We start from the raw sequence: 15530 nt of genomic DNA, 5'->3' as shown, positions 1-15530 counted from the left end.
TTCTAATTATTCTGGAACATCAATTGTGGCAGAGAAAATTAGTTTAGCTTTAAAAGTTAATTACAAACAAATGTACCATGCAAATGTCAAGAAGGACTGATCCTGAAATATGGCATTTCCAAGAAGCCAAGTGAATGACTAATCAAGAAAGAGCTGGAAAAAAATCTCACGCATCATGGCTAGCAACGCAAATTCCAGCACCAAGAAACAAAATCTGCTTCCTGCATGGAGAGTCAGTTACTTTCCTCCCCACCCCAACTCTCATCCCTACCTTGTTTCAATTCCCAGGTTTCTAAATGGCACCAAATGTTATTCCTTCTATTCTGTGCAATCCCTCATCTCTACGAAGTCACATACCACCCCTCACTTCTGTCTTTAGGTCGTGCTGCTCTACGCCTCTACCTATGTCCTGGTGTCCCTCAGCATAGACAGATACCATGCCATTGTCTACCCCATGAAGTTCCTGCAAGGAGGTGAGCTGGCCATGGGCAAGGGTGGAATTGGTTTCACTAATTGTTTCACTAATGTTTTACCCTTAATAATAATTCTCTTCCTCCCCCTTTCTTCCCTTCCTGCTCTCCTCTGTTCTCTTCTTCCAACTCTTTCCCTACCCCAGTTCATGAGTCTGACTGTCTGAAAAGGTACAGAAAAGAAAGCTTGGGGTGGTGCATGATGTCTCATGCTTATAATCTCAGCATTCTGGGAGGCCAAGGCAGGAGGATTGTTTGAGGCCAGGAGTTCAAGACTACCCTGAGCAAAACAGAGAAACTCCTGTCTCTACAAAAAATAAATTTTAAAAAAACATATAGCTGGATGCAGTCTGTAGCCTTAGCTGAGGCTGAGGTGGGGGCATTGCTTGAGCTGGGGAGTTTGGGGCTTCAGTGAGCTATGGTCATGTCACTGCACTCCAGCCTGGGTCACAGGGCGAGCCTCCATCAAAAGGAAAGGGGAAGAGAGAGAGAGAGCCAGTCTTGAGCACCTGGGAGAATACTGACTGATCATTCCTACAGATGGTTTAGAATCCTTAAGGAAGGTGAATTGCTGGATCCACTTTGCTGAATCCACACAGCCTGTGGTACCCCCAAGCGAGGCTGCAGTGATTCAGAAGTGTTTAGAACACTTCCTGAACGGACTGCATAAATGGCCAGCGCAGGAGAGGACAGGGGCAACTGACAGGGAGGTTCTGAAGCACAGCACAGGGGGTTAGCCACAGCATGTCTCCCTTCCTACCACCCTCCCCATCCCAGATAGGAGGTCTCTGCTCCCAAGTAGAGATCTTAGTGGGAACACTGGGTTTGAAGAGACAGAGTGGGGTCCTGGAAATCAATGTGCCCTAGAAGGATGATCTGTTTCTACTCACAAGACTAGCGGCCCATTGCTCCACCCACGCTAGCCTCCCTGCACCCTGAAAGCAAGTAAGAAGCCAGTGTTTTTAGGGACCTCTACTTCCGTTCCTCAAGCCACCATGAAATCTGATAAAATAAAGAACCTAACAGGCAATCTTGACTACAAAGATGAGGTGCAATCAAATGTCATAAGAAATGTGACAAGATCTAAACTGTGGAAAATAGATAACACATTCAAAATAATGCTCCATGGAATTTGCACCTAAAAATGCAAATTTAATAGAGAAAGCAGAAATTTAGCATAAATATAATTACTGTCATCAACAACCTGCAAGAAGGTGGAGAGATAGATATGGTAATATTTTCTATTGACAGGGGTATAAATTGGAACAGATATTTTGAACGGCAAGTTAACATCTCATTAAAACATAACATGTACAGCCTTTTGACATGACTTCTTGGTATCTACTCTGGAGAAACACTCACATATGTGCATATGTATTATGTGTTGTATTTTGTAGTATTGCTTAGAATAGCAGGAATTTAATGCTAACCTTAATGTCTCTCAGTGGAGGAATGGCTAACTCTCCTATGATAGAAGTGTCAGTAGTTTGGGTTTATTGATTGTATATTAAGTACCATTCATGATTCTAAGTTCTTTACATAATTTAATTACTTTAATCTTCATAACAGCTCTGTGAGATAGATTCTATCATTATCTGCATTTTACAGTCAAGGCAATTGTTATTCAGAGAGTTAAAGTAATTTGCAAACTTCACATAGCTAGTAAGTACAGGGGCAGGATTTGAACTCAGGTAATCGGGTCTAGCTTGGGTGCCTGTACCTACTATATATCCTGCTTCTCAATGTGATAGGGCCATGGGCAGTAATATGCATTGACAAGAATATATCCACATCACATGTTGAGTGATAAAACAACAAAAATCCATGCAGTATGATAACATTAATATAAAGTCAAAACTGAAAACAATACAAGGTACTGTGTACAGAGAGAGAGAAGAGCACAAGGAAAGAACATGAAAGAGAGCTCTAGGAATAATGAGCAACTGTCTGCAATGACATACACCAACTTGACATTAGTCCTCACATCTGGGAGTTGGACTAGCTACCAGGAATGACCACAGGAACTTATTAATATATGCAAAGTGGTAATTTTTATACAAAAATATCAATGTGTTGTGTATAATGAAAATTAATTTATTACAGTCATGCAAAATAAATAAGTTCTGGAAATGTACTGTACAACATAGAGCATATGATTAACGATATTGTGTTGTATGCTTAAAATTTTGCTAAGATGGTAGATCTTATGTTAATTGCTCTTACCACAAAAGTGAAAAACAAGACAAAACAAAGAGGATAGGAGGAAGCTTCTGGAGGTGATGGGTAAGTTTATGGCATTGATTGTGATGATGATTATACGGGTGTATACATATGTCCAAAGACATCAAGTTGTACGTGTTAAATTTCTATAGCCTTTTGTAGGCCAATCATACCTCAACAAAGTGGTTTTGAAATTATTTTTTAAATAGAATTTACACCTGTTTCTCCGGCTTTTCCTCAGTTATTTGATTTGTCTGTTCTGTGAAGGTGTGAGACTTGCATCAAGTTTTCTGGGCATAGTCAAGCCCTAGTTATTAAGGTCAAGGAGGAGGCAGGGAATGGGATGGGGCAGGGGAAATGGGGGAAACATTCCATGATGTAAGTGTGCAAAGGTGGGGCACACTTATTCATCCATCTATTTGTTTATGCCAGGCAGGCTCCAGAAAGGATCGAATGTGGTGGAGAAAAACACACATGTGCCAGAGCATTTTAAGGTGAAGAAATCAAAGTGAAGGGAAAATAAGTCTAAAAATTGCATGATGGGAGTCCCAGGATACTTACTAGAGGTGGAGGCTTAGGACCCTTAATTAAGTGGGGAACGTGGTCAGTTACATGTGTTACCACATTGATTAGGCAAAAAAATTCAACTGTTCACGGAAAATACAACCAATATTGGAAGACATTCTGTAATATTATGAACAGTGCCCTAAATCACAGGAAGGGCAGCAATGAATATTATAGTTCTCTTTGAAAAAGATGTAAAACAAATTATTCCCCACTACAAAATTAACAGAGGCTCAATGGAGGGCACTTAGAAAATAATCATCTTCAATAGCTTCTGGGAAAGATGAAAGTTTGGAAACGGACATTAGCCATCCTCCGTCTTCTGTCCAGTCCCAACTAATGTCACAGAAGAAACGTAAAAACAAGGGAGACCTGTAGCTAGAACGGGAGCCAAGGAAAGGAGCCATCCACATACCAGAAACTTCAAAAAATTCCCAGCACTCAAGCGAGCAGATTAAACACACAAGCCAAGTGTCAATTTACAGTTTAGCCCCTGGGAAAGCTACACGGCCTTGTAGAGACTGAAAAGATCCTCACGGTTTACAGGGTGAGGGCAACAGATGAATACGGAGCATGACCTAAGCTGGAGTCATTTCATGCTCAGCTCATTGCAATTTAAGAGCATCTGTAAGGGGCGGGGTTAGGGGTTTATGCCACTCACCGAGAGAAGGTGTGAGAAAGAGATTTCCCCCAGAATGGCTGGGCTCGCTGTGGAGAGTCTTGGAGCAGGAAGAGGCCCAAGGGAGTCACATTAGCTAGACAGGCATGCGGCAATGGCAGCTAACCAAGGGGAGAGGAGGAAAAGGGAAAGCCAAAGTTGATTTTTTACTGCTTTTCCCTAAAGTGGTAGTTGCCTTAGGCAACAACTCCAGAGAAGCTGACAATTTTAAGGCTCTTTAGGAAAAATAAATATGAGAATAATTAGGAAAATGTCAATAAGAAGAGAAAGACATAGTGTCAGATGCTACTACTGATAAAGTTGGAGTTTAGTGTAACTGGGAAAAAAATGTTATCGGTGCTTTTCAGATTGCACTTCACACACTCGCCCCCAGGGGGCTCATCTGTTGGACTGTTCCAGGGAGGGTCTGGTGGATGCTGGCTGTCACCCAGCTTCCACTGTGCTCCCCAAGCTTTCTGCATGTTTCTGGGCTCGAGATACAATTATATTTGAGGAATGGATCTTACTACCTGAAAGAAGTCTCGATGCCACTTGTACAGATGCAGATTTCTTAACATTTTTTTTCAAAGAAAAATAGGAGGTTACAAGGCAGCATATATATTACGATCTCGTTTTTGAATGTGCAATGTATATATTATATACGAATGCATTATCAACATTTACACTGGCTGCTTCAGAGTGATGCTATTATGGATTCTTTTCTTCTTTTTGCTTATTTTTATTTGCTAATATATCTGTAACCATCATGGGTAACTTACATGATTTTTTTTTTAAAGATTATATGGTGCATGGAATGGAGGAAGGCTGAGGTAGACAGGTACAGAATTGGACAAGAACAGATGGGAGAAGGAATCTGACTCTCTGTGGGTGAGAGACACAGGAGACAGCCCAATTAGCACTCATACCTGCATTTCGTCTCTCCCATCCCAGATCCTTCAGCCCTGGGCAGTTGGTCATTCCACATGGCAACAGGCCAGCTGGCTGGAAGGCCAGGAGTCTTCTTGCTATGGCGGCCACGTAAGAGCCCAAGACAGTGAGGCTTTCTCTAGACATCCCAGAACCAGTCTGAAAAAAACAGCTCCAAGCTTGTACCCTGCTGGGACTTGGAGGAAACATTTTTAGGTATCTTGGTAGAGTTAATTCTAAAGCATAATTTTATATTCTTTTAATCCAATTGCTTCCATGTCCATCCCTCTTAAAAGTGAAGGCACTGCTAACCCATTGAGTAGAACCTGGATGGGGGCCAGGAGTCACAAGTTGCCTTTAAAAGTCTAGGCTTTAGGACCTAAAGAAGGGGATGACATTCGAATTCTAGCCCATGAAAGACAACACAAAGGCAATTACTAATATTGCCAAGGTCCACAGAAACACATTGGGGTTCACAACCCTGCCATCAAGAAGAAAATCCCTCTGGCCACATTTCCTGCTCTTGTAATCCCATCCTGCTTCTTTCCTGATCCAAACTCTCACTGTTCCTCTCCACTTCGCATTTTTTTTCTATTCCTTCAGGAACCAACTCTTCTAGGCCACCAACCTCTTCACAGGAGGTTCCCTCCACCTCCTGCCTCTTGAGGTGCCCAATGTCCCTAAAATCTCTCATGATGGTGCTCCTCAGCCCTCCTCCTTGGGTACTTCATTGCCTGGTGATGGTGGAGGCATTTTCCTACCTTTCTGGACCATGTCTGGACCATGTCCCCTCCATTGTCGTATATGCATGTCCATTCTGTTCCTTTGGTGCTGTCAGTCTAGACTACCTTCTCCCAGGCCTCCCCTGTGTCTGTGTACCGATGGACACAGCCCACATCCAGCAATGATATTGGCACTATTCTCAACCTCTCTCTTACCCGTCATGCTGTTCTCACCCTGGGTGACTTTGATGTCTACATAGACAAACCATCCAACCACAAGATCTCTCAGATTCTTTCTCTCCTTAAGTCTGGCAAGAGGGGTTTCAGAAGATGACTCATGGAGCTTGACGTGGTCCCTGCATTTGGGGGCACTGTGGACCCATGACTAGCTCACACCTGGCAAAGCTAAAGACAGGCTGGCTGATGCCCTGCAGCCCTAGCCCAGGGGGCTGATGTAGAACCTGCATTGAGAAGTTCGCATGGGCTGTGTTACAAAAAGATTCTGCCCTAGATATTTCTGCCAGATAAGCCTCAGAAGAAAGAGGCTGGAGGTGACTAGAAAGGAATGGAAGGGCACTGCCCAAGTCAAGCAAGTGACAATCCAGAGACCCCACAGGAGAGTTTCCAAAGAACCCAGAAAAGTTCTTCAGAAGACCAAGAATCAGCTTTAGACAGCAGCCAGGCACAGAGAGCACAAAGCTGTCTTATGACAGTATCAGTGAAGGAAGAACTCTCCTGTCCCCTGTCTCCTCCTTGTTCCCTGCACCCCAGCTCCAGAGAGGCCCCAAAGTGGTCAGCAACCTGGGGACAGGGTAGAGACACCAGGTGAGAATAGAGAGCAGGAACGCTGGTCCCCCTTCCCAGACTCCAGGTTCTTACCTGAAACAGGCCCACCTGGGGAGAAAAGATTTAATTTGAAATCATCTTGGTACTTTTGAGTTTTGATTGGTATCTAGCCTTTTACCAATTTTTATGTTAGTTACTAAACTGGTGCAATGCTTATCACTTAAAGTGACTGTGGGACTTTTAAATCACCGATGAGTTATCACTGACATCAAGAGGCTGGCCTGAGTTTTCAGACCAGAGCAGGAGAACCACCACCCCCACTGGATGACTGACATGTGTAAAGGGACAAGGAGAAGATCTAGTCCACCTGCTGTTATAATTCTATCCCAAGATTTCTGCTTGTTCAGTGGGCCGGCAACAACTTTTTTCTGAATGAGTCTGATGTCTCTTTCCAGTGTGTATAACTCAGCAAGAGGAGAACCCTAGATATCCTCTCAAGGATTCAAAATTGTGATAGTATCCCTAGTTTCTTCTAGAATTTTTCTTGGTTCTTATAGCTCCTTGACCAGAGCCTACACACCATTCTAGGAAATCACCTGACTCGACATTCCAGCCCCACCCAAAGACCCACATCTACTTTCCAACTGGACAGTTGGGGAGCCCGGGTGCTTTCCTGTCTCTGCAAGTAGGAGGCTCCCAGCACCAGATCAGTGCGGATGGCATGGCGAGGCAAGGGATGATGATAAAGAACTCCAGCAACAGCTTAACAGAAAGCATCACTTCGTAACGGCTGGTGTTTTTGTTAAAAGCACTTTCACATACGTTAATTTTCTCTCTCAGGCCCAGCCCCATGACCTGCTGAGGCGGCCAGAGTAGGTCTTTTTGAGCCCATTTTAAAGTGGAAAAGCTGAGGCTGAGACTAGGTGGTTTAGCCTAGGTCAGAAAGTTACGACTGAAAGAGCCCAAATCCAGCGTGTAGAGTCATAGCCACAAGGCTTCAGGACTTGGCCGAAATAAGCCCTACTCTCCAGAACCAAGTTCAGCGTTCTTTCTCTGCCCCACAATTCCACCCATGTTCCTACAAAGAAAAGACGTCTCCCTCCCACGTGACAGATAGCTCTCCAAGACTGTCCCCGTGGTCCGCAGTGCTGAGTACAATGGAAGGATGCCAGATGGACCCAATGCCGTATCCCTGCCTTGTAACCAGAGAGGCAGACCACGTGTTGGTGGACACAACTCAGCATTTGCACAGAAACGTATCAAATGCACATGGTGCCAACTGAGCTCCCTAACACTGTAGGAATGAATGCATCAGCATCTCAAGTCGGGTGGGCAAATCAGGGAAGTGGAAGTGGAATAGAAATTGGGCAGCCCAACTTTATGCCAGACGGTGTGCTAGCTTCTGTTCAAGCTTCTTTTTATCGTCTTTATATCATCCCTCTATGTTACATCCATCCCATATGCAGGTACCATCATCCCTCTTTATACATGAGGAACCGTGAAGGCTCCGGAAGGCTCTGAGAGGTCCCAGGTGGCTTTCCCACTGTGGTCATTCTCTACACTAGACTCCACTGTGCTCCCAAAAGATGTTTCCACATACCCAGGCATCCCTTTCTTTTCTTTGAGCAGAAAAGCAAGCCAAAGTGCTCATCATGATTGCCTGGATCCTGGCTTTCCTGTTCTCCATTCCCACTCTGGTCATATTTGGGAAAAGGACTCTCTCCAATGGCGAAGTGCAGTGCTGGGCCCTGTGGCCTGATGACTCCTACTGGATCCCGTACATGACCATCGTGGCCTTCCTGGTGTACTTCATCCCTCTGACAATCATCAGGTAAGAGGCCACAGGCCAGACCCATGCCCATGGCGGCTTTCCTGCTTAGCCAGTGGCTGCTCTCAGCCCATGAGGTCACTCATGGTTCCTAGTGCCCTTGGGGGAACTCGCCAGGCCACAAGATTTTAGCTAAAGCTACCATGAGCTCAGCCCAACTCCTTCGAAATAGAATAAGGAGGAGAGAACTCGAACGTACTGAGTATGTGCTATAGGGGCAGCGATGTGCTAAGTAGCTAATAATTATCCTGTTAGCCTCAGTACAGGCCTGTGAAATAATTGCTGTTTCCCCCATTTTATGAATGATGAAGCGCAAGCTTGGAGAGGTTTAGTAAATTACCCCATATCACTTAGGACTGAAATCCAGGTTGGTCTGATTTCATACTTCTTCTTTCTCCTATACCATGCAGCCTTTCAAATGCAAGGCAAAATAACAGTTTCAGAGATCTTATTAATGAAGAGATAGACATACTTGAAACAAACTCATCAGAAAACTCAGTACTCACTAATACGCTAGACTGTGTGTATGGTAGAATCAGGTAATGGCAAGGATCACCTCCTGGAAGCCACCATGGGAGAAGGGAAGGATTCAGGTAGGATAAGGAAAGGTGAGGAGGAAGCAGGCTCTGTGATGGCCAGAGGTTGGAGTGAGTGTGGGGGCAGTGAGTGGACAGGTCAGCAGTGTCAGTGGGACAGAAGCTGGCGACAGGCTCCTTCCGGTGGCTGGGGGGAGGCTCACCTATGAAGGGCCTTGGCAGCCAAGCCACAGGATGTCCCCTTGGTCCTGTAGCCGGTGGTGAGCCACAGCTGGTCTTTCAGCAGAGTTGAGCACAGCCACCTGGGCAAGGCAGGTTTCACTTGGCCATGTGGCAGGGCCACCCTCTGGGACAGGGGCTCTGCATGTGTGCATGGGGTGGGCGACTGTGGGGAGAGACCTGGCAGGTTGACTGTGTCCCTGGGCCACGCTTATCTGCATGTTTTGAGTGCTCTCCAGCCTGCCATGGTGTGGCACATGTCAGGGGCGAAGGAAGTTCAGCTGTTGGTTTTTTATTATATAAATAAGTTCTGCGATAAAAAAATCCTCGTACTTAACATTGCACGTGAATCTCTCTCTGATTATTTCCTCATAACTTATTCTGATGGAATTGCTAGAACAAAGATGAGGCTCGTTTTAAGAATTTTGATGCATATTCACAACCTGCCCTCTAGAAAAGGTAAATTCTAGCTAACACCACACAAGGGCTCTTTCTTCCTCCCCTGATCCAACGGAAGGTATTATCATTTCTTTATTAAATCTTTCCCAACCTGAGAGTTTAAAAAAAAAAGTATCTCTTTGTTTTAATAAGCATTTCTCTGATGATTAAGGTGGTTGAGTGTTTTTCAAGTGCTGTCTGACATTACAGGAGTCACCTTTTCTGCTCATTACTCATCTGTAGTCTCATAAAATACTAAAGCTGGGAGAAATGTTGTCCATTATGTGGTCCAACCTCTGAATTTTTCACAAGAGTAGCCTTAGGGCTCAAAGAAGCTACGTGACTTCCTCCCCATCAGGGGTGAGCTAGGCAGGAACAGAGTGACCCCAATAGCCAGACGGCAGCCAGTCATCTCTGCCGGGTGGACGAATTAACACCTACATTTTATTTCAACTTACTGCCCTCCTGTCCACCGAGTGAAGCTTGGGAGGAAGCTTGAGGGAGAAGAAAGTTATTTAGACAGCCGATCAAAGGTAAGTCACAGCAGCGTAGGGAGGGGACATGTCAGAGGAGGAGGGAGAGATGCATCAGAAAGGAAGCAGCTCCGGCCATCACAGGCAATGGGAGGCGACAATCTCAGTGGCAGCACCTGTCCTGGCGTCAGTGACTCCTGATTCACTTCCCATCATCAGCTCAGGACATGGGCTCCAGGCAAAGCCCCGCTCCACAGAGCAGAGGTTCAGGATGGCCTGAGTCGGAAACGCCCCATGCATTCAGGCAGCTGCTTCCACCAGGACTTCTTGGAAATTCGCCTGCGGGCTAACATGTGCGTGTTTTTTTAGTGTCCTTGAAAAGGCAAAACTTCATGTGTTTGCTGATGAAAGGAAATGATTTCAACGGCAGATTTCGCTCAGCTCCTGTCGAACTCAGGGCCTTGCAAGCCCTGCTCCTTGTTCCTTGCCTCTGGCCTTGGCGGAACCAGAAACTCCACTGGAAACTCCACTGGGACCTCCCTCATGCTAGAGGCAGCTGGGCCTTTCCCTTCTCTCTTCCATGGGCGGGAGCGCTGCTCCTGCTAACGAAGAAAGAACTTCTCTGGGGAGCACAGCATCCCCCACCTCCTGCTGCAGCTCCTTCTCAAACCAAGGCCAGGCCCTGGGGGAATTTTGTGAGGAACTTGTTTTTCAACTACTTCCCGCCTGCATTGCTATAATGTCATCTCCCTCAGAGCTAAGGTTTAGCTCTTTTCCTTCCTTCCTTCCTTCCTTCCTTCCTTCCTTCCTTCCTTCCTTCCTTCCTTCCTTCCTTCCTTCCTTCCTTCCTTCCTTTTTCTCATACTCTGGCCCCCTGGGCTGATTCTATGGCATATGCCCCTTTGGAGTTAGGTTAAACTCTTCATGCCAAGCTCAGGTAGACAAAGAAACAAAGCTCAAAGAAGATGTTCACTTTGTGCACGGAGCCTCATTGCTTCTCATGCGTGCTGTATAAATGAAGTTAAAGACATTTTGTATATTTATTATTGTTTTTTAAATAATTTTACTTTTTTACCCATTTTTCTTGTTTGAATGTTTTTATTTTCTCTATACTGTATCTTCAGAGATATTCTTTCAACAATAGCCTTTTCTTTTTTTATATGTTGCAAGTATTTCCCTAATTTGCCATTCCCTAAATTACCTATTGAAGACGGTTTTATTTTGTTTTCACTCACTAGCAATTGACATAATTAAGAAAATGAGAAAAAGCACAAATAACCAGATTAATGGCTTTTCTACCATGAATACTACGTTGTTTTACTTGTCGCAGCTTTGCATGCATTAATATCTGCTAAGACAAGAAGCTTGTCTTTTTCAAAAACTCCCTGGCTACTCCAAGGGGAGCCACTGTCACCCGCTGCTTGCACTGATAGCCTCAGCCAGGTAGCAAGCCATTCGTTGTTTCCAGAACACCTGCGCTCCTCTCGCCCCTGTGCCCTGGGCACATCATTCCTCCTGCCTGAACACTCTGCCAGGCTCCCCCTGCCTTGCGTCTGGCAAATGGGTTCACATCCTTTGTGTCTCGTTTCTAATACAGCTGGAGCTGTAATACAGCTTCTAATACAGCTCCACAGTGGAGCTGTCCTTGCTAAGCCTGGGCCAAGTGGCACCTCAGGGCTTCACTCCCTAACCACTAACATCGCTTTGTCCATGTCATTAAGACTTCGTAATAGTGTAATCGCCTGCTTGCATGGCTGTATCTCATGAGTGCGGGGACTCCAAGTGCCAATCCAGCACTCAACAGACACCTGGTAAATGTTAGCCTGAGTGAACAAGGCAGGCCTGGCTGACAAACTGCACCAGTCACACAACAGATAAGTCGTGTCCCTCTCTCTCTCTCTCTCCGTCTCTCTCTCTCTCACACACACACACACAAACACACATGCACACATGCCCCTGATATATAAATGCCTGGCTATATAGTGTCTAGATCAATTTTTGGCATATGATAGCTCCTCCCTAAATATATGCGAGAGGAAAGAGAGAAAGGAAAGGAGGGGGCAGGAAGAAAGGCAGGGAGGGAAGGAAGGAGAGAGGAAGGAGTCGTACCGTCTGTGGCTAGCTCTCGTGAAGGCTGTGCATGAATAAATATGTAGCTGTTCCACCATCAACTAACTCAGGCTCCCAGGGCTCGAAACCACAGTGACTGACAGCAAAGGCAACACATTGTCTTTCTGGGGCAAAACAACTCCTGTTGTTTCAAAATTCAGTTGATGTAACTGTCTAACTGTTGCTGAGCAGGTTATTAGCCTTGGTGTAATTACTTTGCTTTAGCTGTGCTTATTTTCTTGCTACTTAATTGATTTCTCATCCTCCTATCATTTTTATCTCTGTAACATAAAGGTAGAGGCAGAAAAGATCCATGGCCGACAATTGCAAAAGAATGAGTGGGAAAAAAGCACATTAGTCATGGAGCACTGATTTGTGATATGCGAGGAAAATCCATTTATTTTGCTTGGGAGATGGAGATCACACTGTAGGAGAGCCCCAGGCCGGATGCATGCAGCCCTGGGGATGGGGTGTGCAGCCAGGGCGGGTCTAAGGGCCACAGGGACCTGGCCAGCTCTGTCCATGGGCATGAGGTCCAACGCCGTGGAGGATGACAAGAACCTGAGGCAACTCATCACATCAGGAAAGGAAGTGACATCCTATATATTGTTACCTGAGAGGTGGCAAAAGGTATGTCTTTTGAAAAAACCTTTCTCACTGCATTGCTAAGTTATGATAGAAATTTGTGGTTGAATTTCCAGCATGCATTCCACTTCCTCTCTTAAACACTCAAGGCAGCCCCTCTCTGTGGCATGGGAGTAGCTCAAGAGTGGCCGTGTGATCCTGTTCTGACCAGTAAGATATGAAGGAGTGTCTTAGGAAGAGATCTTGGAAAAAGTTTCTCTATCCTCGAAAAAGAATGTCTTCTCTCCTTCTGGACATTGGTTTGCCTGGAAGTGCTGGAGCCTGAGTTAGGAAGACACCTACTCTGAAAAGAAAAGGAGGGATTGAAAGAAGCCCAGCTATTTAAAGTTTAGCCTTGGCCTCGCCCTACTTTTGAAGTTGCAATTATGGGAGATAAGAAATATTCAAATAGCTTAAACCAATTTGGGCTGGGAGTTTTCTGTAACTTGCTACCAAAAACATCTTGACTGATACCCACCATTCACACTTGCTGGTTCCAGACATCAGTGAATTCATTTGAGCTACTGAGGGCTTTAGAGTCCATAACTACCCTGTTTAAATCCCTACGCCATGCCACAACCAGAGCCAGCATTTTCTTGGAGAATTGCTAAGCATGCAAAAGTCTATGAAACGAAAATTTAAAATCTTCCTTCCACTCCTCCCCTTGTCCCAGTGCTGAGAAATAGCACCGTAAAATGTTCCTGAATGCCCTTCCAGGACTGTTCACTTTATACACCAGCATATACATGTGTAATTTTTCTTTTTTATACACAAATGAAAAGAAATTATAAATGTTGAACAATGCCTGATCCTTGAACAACAAAAAAAAGTGGGTCAATCATTTTTCCTTCCTGCTTAGAGCCCATCAGTGAGTTTTCACTGTTCCAGGATCAAGTGCAAATTCTCTAGCCCAGCCCACAAGGCCAGGGGTGATCTGGTTCCTGCCTCACTCCTCTGTGAACTCATCTTAGACCACGGAGGCTGCCTTGCTCTCCAGGCTTCAGCCATGCTGGTCTGCTCTGCGTCCTTCAAATGTGCCACATTCCCTCCTGCTCTAGAGGCTTTGCACATGCTGTTCCCTCTGCCTGAATGATCACCTACCTCTGCATTTAGAAAACCTATTTACCCTTCAGAACTCGGCTGAAATTTCACCTCCTCTGGAAAGGCTTCCTGACTTCCAGAACAAGTCCTGGCCCCTATTATATACCCTTGTACCACTTGTACTGTGTCTTTATAGCACTTTGTCCTTTGCACTCACATGTTACTTGCATCCTAATTTTATTATTGTATCTCCCTAAATAAAATGTGAGCTGCCAAAGGGCTGGGACCTTGCGTGTTTGATCTATCATAGCATTCATAATGGTTCACTCAGTTCCTGGGACAAAGTTAAAGCTTCAATAAATATTATGAAATTAATTAATTAATGAAGGGGTGAGACACTTTAGGCCAGGGACTATGTTTAAGGCCCCTGCTAGGAGAAGAAAAAAAGGGGGCATTGTCAAGTAAAGGTCCAGGTCCCTCCACTTCTCCCCAAGCTTGGCCACTGGGCTGAGCACAGGGTGTGCAGCCTCTGGTGCGATCTCCAGAGCACAGCTGCACGTCACACTCAGGCCCGGTGGGGGTCGGGAAATCCAGCCTGCAGGGATGGGAGCTTAGGCCCTCACTGGCTCTGAGGTCTACAGCTCCAAGACTGTGGTGGATGTCCTTCAAGTCCCCAAGCCTGTGCTGAGCCCTGAGCCGGTTATGAAAGGGGCATTTATGTTCTGAGTGGCTCTCTCCCCATTGCGTCTTACGGGGGGAGCAAACCATTTGTTCAGTTTCCTGGATTTCTCCCACATGATCCAGAAATGAGACTCAGGACGCAGCTTCTAGCATTCTCCTGGACAGTCCTGTAGGCCTTGCTCTGGTTCCTAGGGCTCCACATTCTCCCATTGCCGTGAGCCACCTCCATGAAGGAAGTGAAGGAAAACAGGTCTGTGTTTGGATCGTTTTCCATGAAGTCAGGAAATAAACTGGCCAGTTACAAGGGAGGGGTACCCTTCTCAATCTGAGCATGACTTCGGTTTGCAGATTTCTAAGAAGCTTCAAGAAAAGCCAGACCTGTTGAAAGAGTGAAAATAGAACAAAGACATGGAGGAAGCTGCACCCAAGAAAGTGAGGATGATTCTCCTTAGCTCTGTTTATGAGAATGGGCTACTCTGGGTTCACGTGATCCTTGAGACATGACCGCCATAGACAAGACCCAGTGCCAGGAGGGTTCTCCCAGCATGGAGGCCCCAATAAGGGGGAGCTGGTCACTGAGGAGCAACAGGGCAGCTCAAGAAGTTTTCGTAGCAAAGTGGTGTTAGGCCTAAATGGACTAAAAATGGACCAAAATGCATGCCAGACAGGGAGAGCAGAGCAGGTACAGAGAAAAGCCCTGGAGCTCACATTCACCCGAAGTCTAGTGTGGAGTCAGGGTTGCTTTGGCCGGCCTGCTCCTGGTGGCTGACCACACAGGGGAAAGGTGTGTGGAGAGGCAGTGGGTTCAGGGAGGCAGAATGGTGATGGTGAAGGAGAGGAAGACTGTGGGAGTTTGGATGCCCTACTGAAGAGACTGGATAGCATCTTATGGGCAACGGGGCCTGCTAGGGGTGGGGGCAGTGGTTAAGCCAGGGAATGGTGCTCTATCCTAGAGCCCATGCACTGGACATGGTGGCAGGCTGGGAGTGTTAGAAGACTATGACAATAATTAGGCAAGAGGCTATAAGAGGTGCTTGTATTGGCAGCATATTGACTAAAATGGGAATGATGCAGAGATTAGCATGGCCCTTGCACAAGGATGATATGCAAATTCATTAAACATTCCAAACTTTGTGTGTTTAATGGGGACGGAGTCTCTCGGCTGGGGAAGATGGAAAAGTTCTGGAAACAGAGGGTGGTGAAGGTTGCCTAACAATGTAGACGCACTTGATGT

General features: G+C 45.7%; 1 protein-coding gene and 1 non-coding gene across 4 annotated transcripts in view; both read left to right on the top strand.

Moving 5' to 3' along the window:
* The window catches only part of NPSR1 (neuropeptide S receptor 1), a 159854-nt gene that overhangs the window by 121697 nt on the left and 22627 nt on the right, over nucleotides 1–15530 (top strand). For 2 of the 3 annotated variants that reach the window (XM_076006167.1, XM_076006169.1), the window contains exons 4-5: nucleotides 380–473; nucleotides 7977–8178. In XM_076006167.1, coding sequence (XP_075862282.1) covers nucleotides 380–473; nucleotides 7977–8178 — 296 coding nt within the window. The remainder of the gene's footprint in view (nucleotides 1–379; nucleotides 474–7976; nucleotides 8179–15530) is intronic. The other variant, XM_076006170.1, reaches the window with a different exon arrangement.
* LOC142873162 (U6 spliceosomal RNA) lies at nucleotides 15327–15430 on the top strand. Its single transcript, XR_012921210.1, has one exon. It is a non-coding gene; the product is annotated as a U6 spliceosomal RNA (small nuclear RNA).

This window comes from Microcebus murinus, chromosome 9 (genome assembly GCF_040939455.1).
Source record: "Microcebus murinus isolate Inina chromosome 9, M.murinus_Inina_mat1.0, whole genome shotgun sequence".
NCBI classification, from domain to species: Eukaryota; Metazoa; Chordata; class Mammalia; order Primates; family Cheirogaleidae; genus Microcebus; species Microcebus murinus.
Note: the sequence above shows the minus strand (reverse complement) of the source record. Positions and strands in the feature narration are given on the sequence as shown.